This window comes from Triticum aestivum, chromosome 2B (genome assembly GCF_018294505.1).
Source record: "Triticum aestivum cultivar Chinese Spring chromosome 2B, IWGSC CS RefSeq v2.1, whole genome shotgun sequence".
NCBI classification, from domain to species: Eukaryota; Viridiplantae; Streptophyta; class Magnoliopsida; order Poales; family Poaceae; genus Triticum; species Triticum aestivum.
In genome coordinates, this window is record NC_057798.1 from 774015117 (window position 1) to 774032297 (window position 17181).

At 41.0% G+C, this 17181-nt stretch overlaps 1 protein-coding gene across 5 annotated transcripts; it reads right to left on the bottom strand.

Moving 5' to 3' along the window:
- Positions 1-5278: 5278 nt before the first annotated feature.
- Positions 5279-16913, bottom strand: LOC123047301 (uncharacterized). 5 transcript variants are annotated; one of them, XM_044470812.1, is made up of 24 exons: positions 16657-16913; positions 12051-12277; positions 11825-11930; positions 11308-11409; positions 11164-11223; positions 10977-11055; positions 10718-10868; positions 10515-10638; positions 10017-10194; positions 9838-9866; positions 9277-9425; positions 9098-9200; positions 8839-8934; positions 8703-8755; positions 8454-8577; positions 7980-8042; positions 7835-7894; positions 7561-7722; positions 6882-6952; positions 6698-6791; positions 6324-6460; positions 6139-6219; positions 5916-6021; positions 5279-5563 (listed from the first exon to the last, which is right to left on the bottom strand). In XM_044470812.1, the coding sequence occupies exons 1-24, from the start codon at positions 16855-16857 to the stop codon at positions 5519-5521; spliced, it is 2601 nt and encodes an 866-aa protein (XP_044326747.1). In that variant the 5' UTR covers positions 16858-16913; the 3' UTR covers positions 5279-5518. The 5 variants fall into 5 exon arrangements, with proteins under 5 accessions (XP_044326747.1, XP_044326746.1, XP_044326750.1 ...); XM_044470811.1 differs by having other exon boundaries at positions 10718-10871; XM_044470815.1 differs by lacking the exon at positions 16657-16913 and adding an exon at positions 13835-14043 and having other exon boundaries at positions 10718-10871.
- Between the last annotated feature and the right edge of the window lie 268 nt (positions 16914-17181).

Genomic DNA, 17181 nt, shown 5'->3' on the forward strand with positions numbered 1-17181 from the left:
GCAGCATAATCATTTCAGTATTTTTTTTGCAAACATATTGAACAAGCTCATGCAGCATAAATGAAGGGGAAAAGTTTAGCTACTGTATATTACATTGAGTATCAGTTCTTCTTGTGACAGTCTCAGTAGGTCTTCTTCAGCTAGTACCGTCATCATGCTCCTCTCCTGAACCCATTTTTAAATAGAAGAACGTCAGGAATTTTGCGTTGTAAAACTCTATAACTACTCTAGTTTTTACTATTGGATTTACAATGTGAATAACTGCTTATTACAAGTTAACTACAATAGTGTTCACACTAGGATTTTTACATTTCGTAAAGCATGGAATTTATAGTACTTTTTACACTTTAAAATTACACTGTAAATATCTCTGGAATATACACTGTAAAACATGTTTTTACAGTGCAAATTTACAATGGAATTTACACTGTAAATATCTGTGGGATTTACACTGTAATTTATGTTGTTACACTGTAAGTCATGTTGTTGCACCGCATTTCCCACTGTAAAACATGTTAATTTTACACTGTAAGTCATGTTGTTACACTGCATTTACCACTGTATTTCCCACTGTAAAACATGTTATTTTACAGTGGAAATTGTGTTGTTTTTCCACTGTAATTATATGTGGGATTTAAACTGTAAGTCATGTTGTTACACTGCATTTACCACTGTATTTCCCACTGTAAGTCATGTTATTTTACAGTGGAAATTGTGTTGTTTTTTCACTGTAATTACCACTGCATTTACCACTGCATTTCCCTCTGTAAAACATGTTATTTTACAGTGGAAATTGTGTTGTTTTTCTACTGTAATTATATGTGGGATTTGCACTGTAAGTCCTGTTGTTACACTGCATTTACCACTGCATTTCCCACTGTAAAACATGTTATTTGACAGTGGAAATTGTGTTACTTTCCCAATGTTAATCTATTGAACAGATGCCATGAACAGATCCCTAATTTGATGTAATTTCCTAGGAAAACAGCAGATGCTAATCTATTTCTTTTTGTACTTGAAGGAAATCCCTCCCCGATCTGTTCGTGCGAGAGGTGGGGAGAGTAGTGGGATGTTTTTTTTGCTAACCTGTGAATCCTGACGCTGATTCCCCTCTGATGATCTTCCTTGATGCTCGTCAGGTACAGCATCTTGAATTCTCTTCTGATTTGTGTTTGAGCTCCCTTCTTCTTCTACCCCATCGCCCATGTCCGCCTCCATGTTCTCCCTTCTTCTCTTCTCCCCCTTTCTGATTTTGCTTTTTGTTTGTGTTGTTAGGTGAGATTTGTCAAGTGGTTTGCGGGAAGGGTTTGGCCCTGTTTCGTGCGTTCCAAGTTGGTCACCTGCTATGTGGGCCTGGAGATCGACAGAGGATGGGGTGGGACCCTGATTTTTCTAGAGTGGGTTATTGTCGAGGGTTACCGGGTAAAAAAATTTCCCCGACCCGTTTTGGTGTTGTTTTTCCGCTGTCGGATGTTTTTTGTGGCTGTACAGCTGTCATCTGTTTATTGGTCTGGTTTTTTGAATGTTTTTGAATTGGAAAACATTCAAGCGTCAAATAGACACTCCCAAAAATAAGCCCACCTCTTACTTTTTTTTAACAAAAATCTACTAAGCAGTGTGTGCATGCTGGCTTTCCCGTGCGGCCAATGTGTGAGCCTGGTACATGCGCGAGCGATGGTAGCCAACAGTCCATTTTTAATACCGGGTTTACTTTCCTCTAGTTACAGAGCTATGCATCCATCCATTCACTATCGTTAACTACAGTAATCGCTACAGTACTACAGTATGTTACAGCGAACGTGCATTTTGCTTTTGCACAAAAAATTGACACATAGTACCTTGTTCACGTCAGATGCATATGTCAAAAGCAAAAAAAAAGGTTGGACTTGCTACTGGGACAAAAAAAGTCTAGGCTCAACTGCGAGTCGAGAGTGTTGCAGACAACAAAAGGTCAGGCCCAGTTGCGAATTAAGGGTGAACTTGCAACTGGACAAAAGAAAGTCAGACCCCGGTTGCGAGTCGAGGGTGGACTTGCAACTGGGGCAAAAAATGGCCAGCCCCAGTTGCGAGTCAAGGGTGGAGTTGCAACTAGGATAAAAAAAGGCCGGACACCAATTGTGAGTCGAGGATGAGATTGCAACTGAGACAAAAAAAATTAGACCCTGGTTGTAAGTCAAGGGTGGACTTGCAACTGGAAGGAAAAAAATTGGGCCACAGTTGCGAGTCAATGATGGACTTGCAACTGGGAAAGAAAATGACCGGGCCCCAATTGCGAGCCAAGAGTGGACTTGCAACTATGGAAAAAAATGTTGGACCCAGTTGCAAGTCGAGGGTGAGATTGTAACTGAGCCCAAAAAAGGTCACGCCCTGTTGGGAGTCGAATGTTGACTTGCAACTGGTAAAAAGTCAGGCCCCAGTTGCGAGTCAAGGGTGGACTTGCAACTAGCACAAACAAAATATCGGACCCCCAGTTATGATGCAAGGTTGGATTTGTAACTGAGACAAAAAAAAGGTCACACCCTAGTTACGAGTGGAGGGTAGACTTGCAACTAGGACAAAAAAATGTCAGGCCCCAGTTATAAGCCGAGGGTGGACTTCCAACTGAGACAAAAAAAGATTGAACCTCAGTTGCGAGTCAAAGAGTGAACATGCAACTGGGACAAAAATGGTTGGGTCCAGTTGCGAGTCGACGGTAGACTTGCAACTGGGCGAACAAGGTTAGACTATCAACCGGAGAAAAATGGCGGGCTCTAGTTATGAGTCGATGATGGAGTTGCAACTTGGACTAAAATGTCGGACCCTTAGTTGCAGTTGAGGGTGGACTTGCAATTGGGACTAAAAAAGATCGGTCTCCAGTTGTGAATCGAGGTTGAACTGCAATTGAGACAAAAAAAGGTTGGCGCTGAGTTGCGAGTCGAGGATGGACTTGCAGCCGGGACAAAAAAAATCCAGGCCCCAGTTACGAGTCGATGATGGACTTGTCATTGAGACAAAAAAGTGAAGACCCAGTTGCGAGTCAAGGGTGGGATTGCAACTAGAAAAAAAAAGACAGGTCCTGGTTGCAAGTTAAGATTGAGCTTACAACTGAGACAAAAAAAAAGACAACTCCTTTAATTGTGGACAATCAATTGGTAGTGATGGAAAAAAATTCATTAATATTTAAAATGGAATGGAAAAGAGAAAAAGAAAATAAAAAATCATGAACTAAAAAGTTTACAAATTTGAAAATAAAAGAAAGAAGGAAAAAACAAAATATCAAAAAATTTCTTGTGGCCGCAGCCCACGCTGAGAAAACACTCGATGGATGTGAAAAAGAAACAACAGCATGACAAGACCCTGCACGAGCGACGCGTATATTGTCTACAAAAAGCAACACATACAGAGACAACGTCAAACAACAAAAAAGAACCAAAGAACACAAATCTTGATGTCTAAATCGTGTGTTTAGAAAGTTAGATGTGAGATAACTATTTCACATCTAGATGTGAAATAGCAAACCTGGCGAAGAAAAGGGGATTAAGGATTTGGTAAACGGGATTCACGGGTCTTGTGCTTTGAGATTCGTTTCTCCAGGCGCTAGAGAGGGTCTCACAATCAGTCATGTACGACCCGGGTCGCATAAGATTTTCTCATTGTATGGCTGCACATGCGGTGAACAGTTGAGGGTAATGTCTGTCCAAAGCAGCTCATGCGCACTACATTGTGGAATTCTAGCAAAAAACTAATACGCACTACATATGGAACGGAGGGAGTACTACATTATGTAAAAAACGAATGGTATTTTTTACTGGTACACTGTCGATTTACTGCTCCTAAGAATTTCTCATTGGGTTGCATGGATGACGCTGGAAAGGAATACAACAAATGTGTGACCGAAAAGATGGCGGGTGGCGAGGGGCCGGGTTGATGGCGACTGAAGCAAGCGTGCCGAAACAATGTGTTGGTCCGGAACAATCCTTATTGATCGAGGTAACTGTAAGAGAGGAATAGAGAGGAAATTGGTGACATTGTTGATGTATTGCTTAAGCCTCGTGGACATATATATACAGAAGTACATGATCAACTTGAAATACAAGACAAGGTAGAACAGATCCTACGGTATCCTATCTTTCATAACTAATCGCGATGCTTAGCACCCCCCGCAGTCACAGCGGTAGTGACACAGACGATGAGAATGAAGAAGAATCCGAGAGTAAACGGCGGACATCCCCCCACAGTCGTAATGGTCAATGCATCACGGAAGTCGTGGCTGAAATGGAAACCGACTAGGTTGTTCATGCAAGGCACATGATGCACCAATCGTCGAGCATTGAAAGGAGAGCGTGTACATAGATATTGCTATTGGCCTGCAGAACCAGACTACTCTAGCTTTTAAACCATCTCCAAGGCACGACCACAAACAGGCATCCATTTTGTTCAGATTTCGTCCGTTTGAGGGTGGCAATGGGACAACACAGTTAGGTACTAGCGCAGTTTGTGTTGTAAATGGTTCGGTTCCATGGTCTATTCATACAATTGGACAGTTGGTTCTGTTTTTAAAGAAAAAGAGCAATGGGTAGGAACATGGGAAAGATGGCAATCATATCTTAGCCCTTGGTTGCATGCTTTGGATGGTCAGATTAGGGCCAACTGCTTAAGTTGCAGTTTTAATGTGTCACTGCACCTGATTTGATCTATCCGCTTCCTATTGAGTAGATGCCAACTACTCTGCCAAATGCATGCATGTGTTTGCTAGTTCAAGTTTTATTATGAAAACATATGCATGCAACATGGAACATAAAGTTGAAACATATGTTTGTTCAACAGACGTGCAGGCAAGCAGCGCTCCATATATACCATGTCCGGATTCATTCCAACATATTTCAGTATCCGAATCCACATCCATCCAGCTTCCCAATCCGATTTTCTTTTATGAAATATGATATGGTTTGGGTTCACTCCGGTTTCAGTCCTAAGAGCAGCAGAAGGTACGTGTTGATTGAGAGGATCAAGTGAATTTTGTTTCATTTGTTCCTAATCTATCATAAGTCCTTTTGTTGTTTCTTTTCTGATGCGCTTGTAACCACTGGTCATCCCAGTGTTATGTATGGTGTGAGCAATTCTTTGCACTCTTGGTCGGTGACTCTTCGGGGCATTCCGTCTAAAAAACATGCATGTGGTACCCCATAAGCATAACAAACTATCTTCATGAGCTAGTGATAGAACATGGTAATTAGAAAACATCCTTTCTCCCCCATAACCAACGCCACAAATGTCAAACACGGAAAAGATCGAAAACTACAATCAAGGACATCAACTCTTTCTGATACAATTCTCAAATTCTAGTAACCAGGTTCATGTAGCACTTGCATACACACGCAAATTTATTAATAGACAATACACCGCCATGAAAACTAAACATTTCATGATTAAAACAAGAAGATAGATTACCAAACCACCTGATTAATTAGCCTGCCCGTATGAGCGAACCATTCCAGGGCTGACTTATTAATGGAGAAGGATAAGTTGCCTTTAGCCATCAAGGCAGGCCTAGCCGACGGTTGCCTGGACGAGAGAAAACAACCTGCATGCAGATATATATATATATATGTCAGCCACCATCACAATCAGTGCTGGAATGTGAAGGCTCAGACATAATTATTTTGGCAATGTCTTGAAACTTTTACCACTAATATTTTAATTTGATATATGCAAATCACACAATTAGGTCTTCCCAAGAAAACACTGTCACCATTAAATTTTTTATTAATTTCATCATTTATTGCACTGAAAATAAATGGTTGCTGTATTTGGGAGACCCTGCTGATTTCCAGTCATATTTTTAAGATCTGAGGGAGTATATGACTTCCATTTATCTGGAAATAACATAGGTAAATATATATAGAGAGAGCATGTATGCATACATAAATACGTACCTGGTAATCTCCAACTGCTCGTGACTTGAAACCAGCCGCAGAGTACATGAGGTAAAACTCCCATATACGGATGAACTGCTCATCAAAGCCCAGTTCCAAAACTTGACTGCAAGAAAACGAAAGCAATAAGAAATTAATACTAACTGAGCAACCAACTGTAACAATATATGTATATAATCATCACAGCAGCATTCTTCTATAGTGAATGACAAGTGATACTTACTCTTTGTTGGCCATGAAGTTGTCCCTCCAGTGCATCAGAGTTGTGTAGTAGTTGGGCCCAATATTCTCGACATGCTCTATGCTGTACCCAGGGCGCAACAAGATTAGGTACGGTTTAATGGATGGAGATCCATCCAAAAGCATGAAGTAAAAAATCAATCATCGATCGATTGATTTAAAACGTACCTGAACCTTGATGACGTGGTCATGGCAGACATTACACGGGCCAAAGAAGGAATGCAACCGCCAGGGAATATGTATTCTTTGACGAAGTGTGGCCTTCTTCTGTATTGCTCGTACCGTTCCTCTGCAATTGAGATGAACTAAACACACATGTATAATAGTTAGTTCATGATCGTGTAAACCTAAGGTCTTGCTTGGATATATATAGTAAGGAGTATCTTTCATTTGGCTTTCTGCCAAATCAAAAAGAATAAGGCCTAATACTTGCTCTTATGCACCAAAAGTAAGGCATACACTACTTTAGTTGCGGTTCTTGATGATATTGGAATTCAGCCGTGAAATCGTTTCGAAATATACTTAGTTGTCGATGCACTAACCTGGAGGACCAATATGCCATCTTCAGCCAAGTAAGACTCGCAGCAGGCAAAAAATTCGTCCATGTATTCATGGCCAACATGTTCGATCATTCCACTGATTCACACCAGAGGATTACGTAAGTATAATCACGCACTTGGGTGGTGTCGAAGTCACAAAACGCATCCATAATATAGTAGTACTTACCAGCTTATGATAGCGTCATACTTGTAAGGTGGTATTAGGCGATAGTCACACAACAGAAAAGTTATGTGGTCCTAAAAATTAATAGCAATAGATAGTAGAATTGTTAGCTAGGATTTCACCTTGCCGAAGCTGGGGACCAAAAAAAAATACTAACTCTCCGTGCATGTCTATATAACCAGAAAATAAAGCGGTGTGCTAGAAAATCTCAAAAGCAAAATCTGACTGTTGAAGATGTAGACCAGCATAATTACACAAATGTTAACAGCCTAGATGTTAAATTAGTTTGTTTTTAGGAGAGATGTAAAGTCACCTTTTCTAGAATAAGACATAAAGTTACTACTCTTCCTCCGTTCCTAAATATAAGTCTTTTTACAGATTCCAATGCTGATTATACAGAACAAAATGAGTGAATCTACACTAAAAAAATAAAAGTCTTTTTACAGGACCATGCTTGCCCCTATCAAATTACATATTCACTCTCGCATCTTTATATCATGAGTTACACGAAAGGGTGGAGGTCTAGAGGATAAAAATGCTAAAATATTTTTTTAGCGGGTAAAAATGCTAAAATATTCACACTACACTTTCTCAGTGAACAGATATAGTGGAATGGTAATTTGCTGATAAGCTTGTAAACTAGACAGGTATTGTGTAAAGGAGGAAGTAACATAGAACTAACCTCTAGGCCAGCTTCTCTTACTTTACTCTCGGCGTATTTAAGCTGCTCCTCCGACAAAGTAACTCCAGTGTATTTGCAGCCAGTTTGCTTAACCACTTGTATTGCTAAACTTCCCCAGCCGCTACCGATATCAAGAACATGATGCTCCCTCTCAACTTTAGCCTTTGTTAAATATACATTTTGCAAGAATGAAGTACCATCAGATCATTTTCACAACATTGTCTAACTAGTAATCAATCTAATCACACGAGCTCTGGAGATATGGCCGTATTACCTTGTCGATTAGAAGGCTCAGTTTACGTTGCTGGGCTGCTTCTAAGCTTTCGTTCTCCATCTATCAATTAATTTCAGTCTATGAATTAATAAAATTGCCCTACAAAATTTACAAGCTGCGGAAAATAATCACAAGATTTACAAACCTTGAAAACTGCGCATGAGTAAGTCATCGATTTATCCAGAAAAAGCGAGAAGAAATCATTACTCTGTGCACATATACAAGAAGAAAGATAGAACTATTAGTACTATTTGGTACCCCATCTGTCCCGTAATATAAGAGCATTTTTGACACTACTAGTTTGTGCACACACTACCTCCGTCCCAAAATAAGTGACTCAACTTTGTACTAGTGTAGTGTTAAAAACGCTCTTATATTATGGGGCAGAGGGAGTATGTTATTATAGATGCATGGAAAGTAATTAATTATAACAAATCCTTTTGATAAGGTTTGGAACACAAAAATTTCAACTCGATAAGATTTGCAATAATTCTGGTACTCCCTCCGATCCATACTTTGTACTAAATCAATGACAATTAATACGGATCGGAGGGAGTATTACAAATTGACCTAAGCAGCTAGTTATCTCAATAACAAAAGAAGAGACATGAGGACTGACAAGATCATAATGCTGAGAGATGTTTCGACGAGTTTGTGTTGCGGTGTTCTTCCTCGAGGCGTGGCGCAAAACGTATTTAGCATATGACAACAGAGCCATTACATAGAAGGGTGACCCCCAACGCCTGCAAACCAAACAATTTTGTGTACCTGATCAGTCACACGCATAGATTCATAGGTTTTACTTTGTTTTTATATTAAAAGAAAAAAATAGGATAGGAACATAGTGGACAATTGAAGGTTTCAGAACCTTTTTCTGGCAATGCCGCGGCTCCTACGCTCATCTCTGTTAGCAATGAGAATCTGCGAAGAAATGGATCATGGATTTGATCTGAAATGAAGAAATACCTCTATCAATAAGCTCATGGGCTATGATATAGTTTTACCAGGATAAAATTCAGAAGGCCTTCTCTCTTGTCAAGACAAGAGAAATAGCCGTTAATATAGGCTTCTCCCAAGCCGATCTCTCCTTCTGTTGTAGCCTGAAAGCCATGAGAGAGCTAGGATAAACATATGCACTTGAAATGAGAAGGTTGGCCAAAGCAATTGCAGTGGAGCTTATAAGAAATTAAGAATTATGCATAAATGACCAATGAGAAAAAATTAAAGATGCGTGTGTAGGCAGAAAAAAGAAGAGAAGATAACCTTCCAATAGAACAAGGGGTCATGAACTCGCACAACAGATTTTACATGGCATTTGTTGCAAGCTTTACCAAAGCTGAACACACTACCTCCCGCTTCAACCAATCTGTACAAAAACTATTAAGGTGAAAAATAATCATAATTAGCCGTCGCATATCATGTTGACTCATGCAAGGACTCACATCAAGTTACCGATGGATATGTATTGCATGAAAAATCTTGCAAATGCAAGGCGTGCCCCAGCCACGGTCCATGATGGAATGATCTGCTTTGGGTACAACAGAAGCTCGCATTTCTTTCCAAGCAAACCTTGAGCTGCTGCTTTCCCAGCCTGTTGATTCAATATGACCAACAGAAATGGACCTCACATAACTAGTTCACGTCAAATGCATTCTGATTATGCGATTGAAACTAAAAGCGTATATGTCAGGGTGGTGTAAACAGCCCCAATAGATGAATAAAGGAGAAGCATGGAAATCTAGTAGCTAGGGCCTTAAGCCAACTAGAGGTAAGCAAGGATATGGTTACTTATGGTTATGATAGGATTAATACCTTTGTTAGAGTTTAGTAGCTTAGGGGCTACAAAGTCACACTTTTTGATCACTAAGCAATGGGAATAATAAACTAGTGACAATCTAATCACAGTTCCTCCCGTCCCTTTTGTCCTTATCATCATAGTACGGTTCACTATGCACGATAACTAACTCTAAGGGGGGAAATGGATAGGTTGTGCATGCAAATACCATCAATCCGTCTTCATGGAATCCATGACCTGCGATCCAAGGCAGAACAAACATTTGAGATCGAATGCTTTTCACATCATTTCACACCTAACTTTAATGTAGTGAAAGTCTATCGTACATCTACATGCAGGTTGTAATGAACAAGCTATCTACAAACTGCAATTCATGAAACAGGTTACCTTGATATGCCCCACAGAACCATATTTCTCTCTTTCCCTGGATCTGATCAAGCTGAAGATAAGCCTTCGCCGCGGCCACAGACGGAACAGGGAGGCTTGTATTCCATTTAAGCAGTACATGATCCGGAACACCAGGGGGATTGAGTGTCACCAGGAAAGGCCTGACAGATTCGATTTTCTAAAAGCAAAAAAAAAACACAGTTAATAATTATGTAATCCATTCATGCTGCTGAGGTTAGGCTGAAGCTTCCATTTTGCTGTTATTCTGTGAGCCTCCTCTACAGTGTGTTCTAACGTGATGAAACATCTTTATTTTTTATCCTTTGGTTCCTTTTCTTTTTGCTGGGGAGGCATGCCTAGTCCTAAGGACATCTAACGCGTACAAAATGGTTTCAGTGTCGTTAAAAAAGGCAGGGCAGGGCCATTTCGTCAACAAATGTGTCATCAATAAAATTAATTCATTGTACCAAACCATGCATATGAAAAGAAAGAATTTACCTGAATTTGGTTTAGCCAGTAAGTTACAGAAAAGCCCCTGCTAGTTGTCCCCAGGAAATTCCAGGCACTCCATGCCGATGGATTTCGGGGCATCAGATTTTGATCGCAGTGGAGGTATATATCCCTGAAACATAAACATGTCAGACATTCAGTAGATCAAACTTTATCTATGTGTTCATTTAGCAACACTAGGCAGGCTTTACCTTTGGACGTACTGACAAGCACCTAGAATTCTCAGTTCCTGGTGTGTGGCTTCAGCTCCTAATACTTTCAGAGCATTAGGTGCATGGACCCCAAGGATGACACTGTCGAATGTTTCCTCTGAACCATCATTCTCCAAGACTCTGTAGCCAGCTGCTACCAGTGCCAAAACAGAGGATTGTTTCAGCCAGTGAATCAATAATATATATGATGACTAATTGTTTGTACAGGCAATCAACAAACAATAACGCATATTCGTACCTCCATCAAGACTTGAAACAGATTTCACCCGGCAGCTGGTTTTAATTCGACAGCCCATGCTCTCCAATTCTCTTTTTACCTGCAATAGTTGCATTGTTCAGTCCCTGTATTTGGCTGCATCTAAAGCCTGAAGAGTGTAATAACTATAATGTGTAACCTCTTTCGAGGCTGATGGATCGATATCTACCTTGTTTACATAGGACTGTGAACGAGGCTTGACAGTGGGCAAGTGGGTGTGACGAAACAACTGAGTGCAGCGATTTAATCAGCTTTGAAATGCACAAAGACAGATGCAATGGGAAAGGAACATGCATATGAAGAAGCTGGGCACCTGAAGAAGGTCGTTGTTTCGGCAAAATGACAGCACAAAGAAAGCAGACAGGCTCAAAACATCTTGTGGTGAACATGACCATGTGCCTGTGCAAACTGGAATCTGCACCAAATGTATATTTTCGTGTCACTAACTCAAAACTGCATAGATAATTAAACACGCAGTCCTAATCACAACACAATGAGTGCATAGTCACAAATTTTCTGTTCTTTTTCCATGGTAATACTCATATGAAAATTTCTACAAGCAAATAACCAGCCTTACCGCCCCTGCACCCATGTTGGTGTGAAAACTAGCCATTGAGGATTAGGCCCAAATTTTAGTTATAACTTGAATATTTCATCTATTTTTTTGTACTTATTTGAAAATTGTAGTTTCTCTTCACAGTTTTACATGACTATTCAAAAACATGAAAAATCAAAGATTGAATACAGAATTCTGATGTGAGATTTTGCCAAATGAAGGGTTGCTGGATACACTAAAAGATGACATCAGCAAGTAGATTAGATAGACGTACAAGATAAGCCTCTTGAAACGATATGGAATATCCGTGTGACTGAATGAACTGCCCCAGTGTCTCATTATGGTCCAGATCAGGGTTGTGTTCATGGTCCTCCAGGTACCTTCATTTGAAAGATCACACCAGCGAATTAACTGTCATCATATAGTATAAACACAAGGCATCCAGCTACGAACGGAAGTACAATATATGCACATGAGAACTGAGGGACTAGACTGCTTACATCAGAGCATCATTCTTGAACTTGATTATCTCATGGACCATGCGCCAAAAACTGGGTTTCAGTATGTTGGTCTTCTGTGCCAAGAGGCCCAAGATACCGTTGCCATTGCCCCACTCACATCCTCTGCCGCTGTCTTTCAATTGTGTGCTCACTGAGAAAGACATGTCTGATCTCTCCATCTCCACCCCGAGCCCTTCTAACTGTTCCATCATCTGGGGATATGTTACCTACATTGACGCATATAGCACATACAAAATCTTAGTGAGGAACAAAATATAGTATCTTATAATATAGGTTTACAAAGATTTTCCATGTTCAGTCCAGGGGTTAGGAAGTCCTGTACTATTAATCTTTTTTTGCGGGTCAGTACTATTAATCAGAGTAAAAGAAAAATATCAATCAAGATACCATGCAAGTTAATCAGATATAAAGCAACATGTACAACCCCAAGCATTATAGTACTATATAAAAACATAACAATAGGTCTCTTAGGCAGTCAATGTGGCTCCTTTCCAAGGATAAACAATACATGAGTGCACACACTAAATGGACATGAATCATAATTCTGAGATTAGCGTTGAATTATTAGACGCAAATAAGAACTCAGATTGCTGATATCAAGCCAGATACTGCAAGGAAAGCTTCCCAGCATTGGTTAATGCTCTATGTTGCTAAACTTTCTACCTCTGAACTCTGAGTAAAACATTTAGATGCACACACACACACTTACACCACCACACACATTCAGACAACATTCAGTAAGGAATAACTTTTGATCAAATTTTAGTGCGATACGTTTCGAAATTTTCCTTATTCCTCCAAAAAAGAACATAATGTGTTCTTCTCTCTGAACAACAGAGCAATCTTCACAAGCCTTATAAGGATCCTCGTTCAGTGGCCAAGCTACATTTATGTTGGGTATTCAATTGACTACCCAGCATTTGGTAAAATCAATATATACATGTACAAATCTTGCAAAATAATAATAGAAATTCATTTATTTTAGTACAAATTTCAAATTGAATACACAAGACTGAATTTCTGGCACCACCACTGTTCTCATTGGAACAGCCCAACATTTCTGTGTACTTATCGAAAATCAGGCCAGGTGATCCATAATGAAACAGTTATGCTAGAAGAAACTAGTGTGGTAGAATCTTCCCACTTGCTGGGGAAGTGGTTTTGTATAGATGGACATAAGTTCAGAACCTAATCACGGTTGACGATACAGTTTTTTTAAACTAGTAACAGATTCATTTTTTATCATGCATGACACTGAACAATGAGGTCGGCGTAACCAGGAATCGGCTGAGTCTCGATTTTTTAACTAGGAAGCCACTGTATGTTCAAATGCGATGGTGGTAACTTATCTTCAAACTGACATAAACCCGTTGAAAATGATTGAGTTAGTCAAGTTGAATGGTAATCTTTCGCTGGGCAATTGTTTGAACACAATTCGTCTTTCCGAACTAAATTTTCATGCCACCCTAATACCTAAGCCAGTATTGCGGCAATTTGCACATTTTACTAGAACGGTACACCACCTCAAAACACAAACACAAATCCACACCCAGAATTCCACATTGGAGCTATGAGCACATGGAATCAGACATCAAATGATGACGATGATAATGCAAGCATGAGTTTTGTGCTCAGAGGCATTCCACCGAGCACCTTCCGTGCGCCGAGCAGGTAGGCACGAACAGCACCACTTAAATACAGCGTGGGGGGTGGAGCGGGGGGTGGGGAAGCTATGGGTGCAGATCAAGCCTGGATTGCCTGACCTTGCGTAGCTATTCGATAATGGCGGCGAGCTCACGGCTGAGGCTCACCGCTGTCTCGGAGGGCCAGCTTCAAACGACAGTGACAGGGCGCTGGAGTAGGCAAATGCAGAGGACTACAAGGAGGCCGCCGAGGCTACGTCGGAGGAAGCCGAAGGTGTCATGGGCGCCTTGTCGGGGATGGTGGTCGTTCTCTGCGGAGACGAGGAAGTTGGCCGCCGCGGCGCATTTACGACATTTTCAAAATAAGCAATGTAGCTATTCGAGTGGCGTTGCTACCTAGTACTCCCTCAGTCCGAAAATACTTGTCTTCAAAATGGATAAAAAGGGTTGTATCTAGAACTAAAAAACGTCTAGATACATCCCCTTTTAATGATTTTGATGACAAGGATTTTCGGACGGAGGGAGTACTTCATATACTAGTCGTTGACCCGTGTCGTTTAGTCATCGCCCTCCTCCTACTTGTCGCCATCCTCCACTTTGTTGTCTTTGTCCTCCTCCTTCGCTGACAACAAGAGATGCTCGAAAAGGGCATAGGGGGCGGACTCATGAGCGATAGCCTTGAGCTATTGTTGCTCCTCCTCGTGTGAGTGTAGGGTCGTACTATGGAAGATGAACTCCTTGTTGCGAGCTTCAAGGGTGGAGAGACAGAGCACGGCGTGGATCGGGTCATTGGACTTTAGCTTCGACTGGGATGGTGTCATTCACTTGGACTAGTGGGACAACATCCTCATCCTCCTCCTTCGCCCGAACAAGGGGGGTTGGATCCCCTGCGACCGCCAGATCCACTTCCACTGCGGGGAGAGTTTGCGCCGATGTGCGGCATCTTGGACGGGAGGTTTCATTCGGCCGCCAAGTTGAGCCAATAAGATGTGTAATTGCATGCGACATTTGTCTCGGGCGTTGGAGGGAATGGAAGCGTAGGAGGCGGTGGGGATGAGTAAGGAGGCGGCTAGGGCTTTGCTGATGGGGACGCCTCATCATCGGGCTTTTATACCTGGGGATGAAGCCGTGTGGCCATCCAAATGGTCGTATTGGGGAATCAAGGGGGCGGTGGATGACATTAATAGGATCATGGCTCACATGTGACTATCGATGTAGGGTGGGGCATGTGCGTGCCAAGCGCAACTTTAAAACCCGGTGGTGACCAAGGAGAAAGAAGTTGAGCTCTTGTTGGACGCCTTAAGCGCCCAAACAATTCCCTGGCGCTCATGTGTGATGCCTAGCCGTCTGGTGGTCCATTAAGGCTAGTGATCGCTGCAATCGGTCATCCATCATCCCCTTGCTCAGTCAATCGGTTGACCTTGACCGTTGACTTGCAAAAAATGAAAAGTCTGGAAAAGGTTTGAAATTTGAAAAAAAATCAAACATTTTATAAAGGTTCATGAATCTGAAGAACATTTAAAATTTTAGAAAATTTCACAAAAAAAATTAGCAAATAGAAAAAAATTGCGGATTTAAAAAAGTTCCTGAAATTTCAAAAAAGTTCACTAAAAAGGGTAGCAAAAAAGAGGAAAAGGTTCATGACATTTTCAAAAAAGTTCAGGTAGTTCAAAAAATTTCACAAATGTTGAAAAGGTTTTTAAATTGTAAAAACTTGAGAATAAAATCATAAATTAAAAAAGTTCAATAAAAGAGTTAGCAAAAATAAGAAAAAGTTCATAAAATTTTGAAAAACAATTCCAAGATGTTCAAAAAAGTTCACAAAATTGAGAAAACTTCGCAAATGTGGATCTTTTTTCAAAAGTTTAAAAATTGAAAAATAATTATAAATTTGAAAAGGTTCACTAAAAAAGTTAGCAAAACTGAAAAAGTTCACGGTTTTGAAAAAAAAACACTAAAAAAATTGAACAAGAAAACTGAAAAGCTTCAATGATTTGAAAAAGTAATGAAATCTGAAAAAAATGGTTGTGAGATTAAAAAAAGTTCACTAAAAAGTTTAGAAAAAAGTTGAAAAGTTTCATGGATTTGAAAAAAATGAAATATGAAAAGATCACAAAATTTGAGAAAAGTTCACGAATTTTTTTTAAAATAAAAAAGTTCACGAATTATTTTTAAAAATAAAAAAGTTCACGTATTTGAAGGAAAGAGAAAAAGAAAAAAAGCCTAGTTAAACAGAACAAAAATCTATTCAGGAAAACCAGAGGCAAAATGAAAAAACCGGTCATTGCTTGTCTTCCATGGGACGCGCAACAAGAAAGAATAAAAGAGTAAGAAGGCACGGCAGGTTAACTTTTGCAGTTGCAAACTGTGGGTGATACCAATAATCCTAGACACATGGATTATTACGGAGCTGTTACAGAGTTTTCTCTCTAACTAACTAATCTACCCCCCCCCCCCCCACCCACGATTTTCAGGCGGGGCGGGGCCCATCCTCCTCCCTCCTCCAATCTCAAGCTCCCACGTTTGCTAGTCTGTGAATCCCGTAATTCTTCTCTTCGAGAGTCTAGCATTGCCGGGGTGATACTAAAGCGTCAGGATTAGAGTTTGAATCTCACGTCAAGCGCAACAAATTTCTAATCTTTATAAAAGAGAAAAAATGATTCTCAAAAAAATATAAAGAGAAAAAAAATGTGACAAGCCTAGGACAGAAGGGGTGTGCGGTGGAAACCGGTGCCAAATGGAAGTTGAGGTAACTTTCCTTCTACATAGTCGATTGGGTACGGAGTGAGCTCCATATTGAACCTCCCAGCCCAAGAGGCTCACACGTCGTTACAAAGTGAGAGAACATTTTGTTTTCTCTCAAGCTAGTAACGGAACTATTTTTGGATCATGCATATAACGGAATCATATGGGATGCAAATCCAAACCCATTCTCCACCGACCTGGTTGAAGCTCATGAAGCCGAGGTCGAGCTGGACGCGTCCGGCGCCGTCGTCGACGGCCACCGTCCTGGCATGCCCTCCCAAGCTCTCCTCCTGCTCGTACAGGGTCACGCGCACGCCGCCTCCGTCGTTGGCGGCAAGCAGCAGCTCGTGCGCCGCCGCCAGCCCGCTCACCCCGCCACCCACCACCGCCACCCTCATTCTGCTCTGCACCCCTAGACTCTGTCCATGCTCTCTCGCCCTCCCGTTTACTTAAGTTGGGGCGTACGTCACAGCTTATATATAGTATCCTCGTACTGCGCCTCAACAAGGAAACGATCATGCGGTGACGAACCAATTTTGTGTATATGGACCCGGATACGTGCTCACGAGGACTGTCGATATTTGGACATTGTCGGCATGAGCTGTCCCAATCACAAAGCATAAAGCATGCCCCCATTGTGGTCATCCTCTTTTACCCTTTTCACTCCTTTTCCTCTTGTGCGTCATCTGCTTCACCCTTTTCACCTACCAACCTCGCTCGCT

Coding starts and splice junctions, on each gene's coding strand:
- LOC123047301 (XM_044470811.1), bottom strand. CDS start 16,857: ATGAGGGTGGCGGTGGTGGGTGGCGGGGTGAGCGGGCTGGCGGCGGCG. Junction 10,639..10,717: donor GCTTGTCAGTACGTCCAAAG/GTAAAGCCTGCC, acceptor TTTATGTTTCAG/GGATATATACCTCCACTGCG. Junction 7,895..7,979: donor ACTCATGCGCAGTTTTCAAG/GTTTGTAAATCT, acceptor ATTAATTGATAG/ATGGAGAACGAAAGCTTAGA.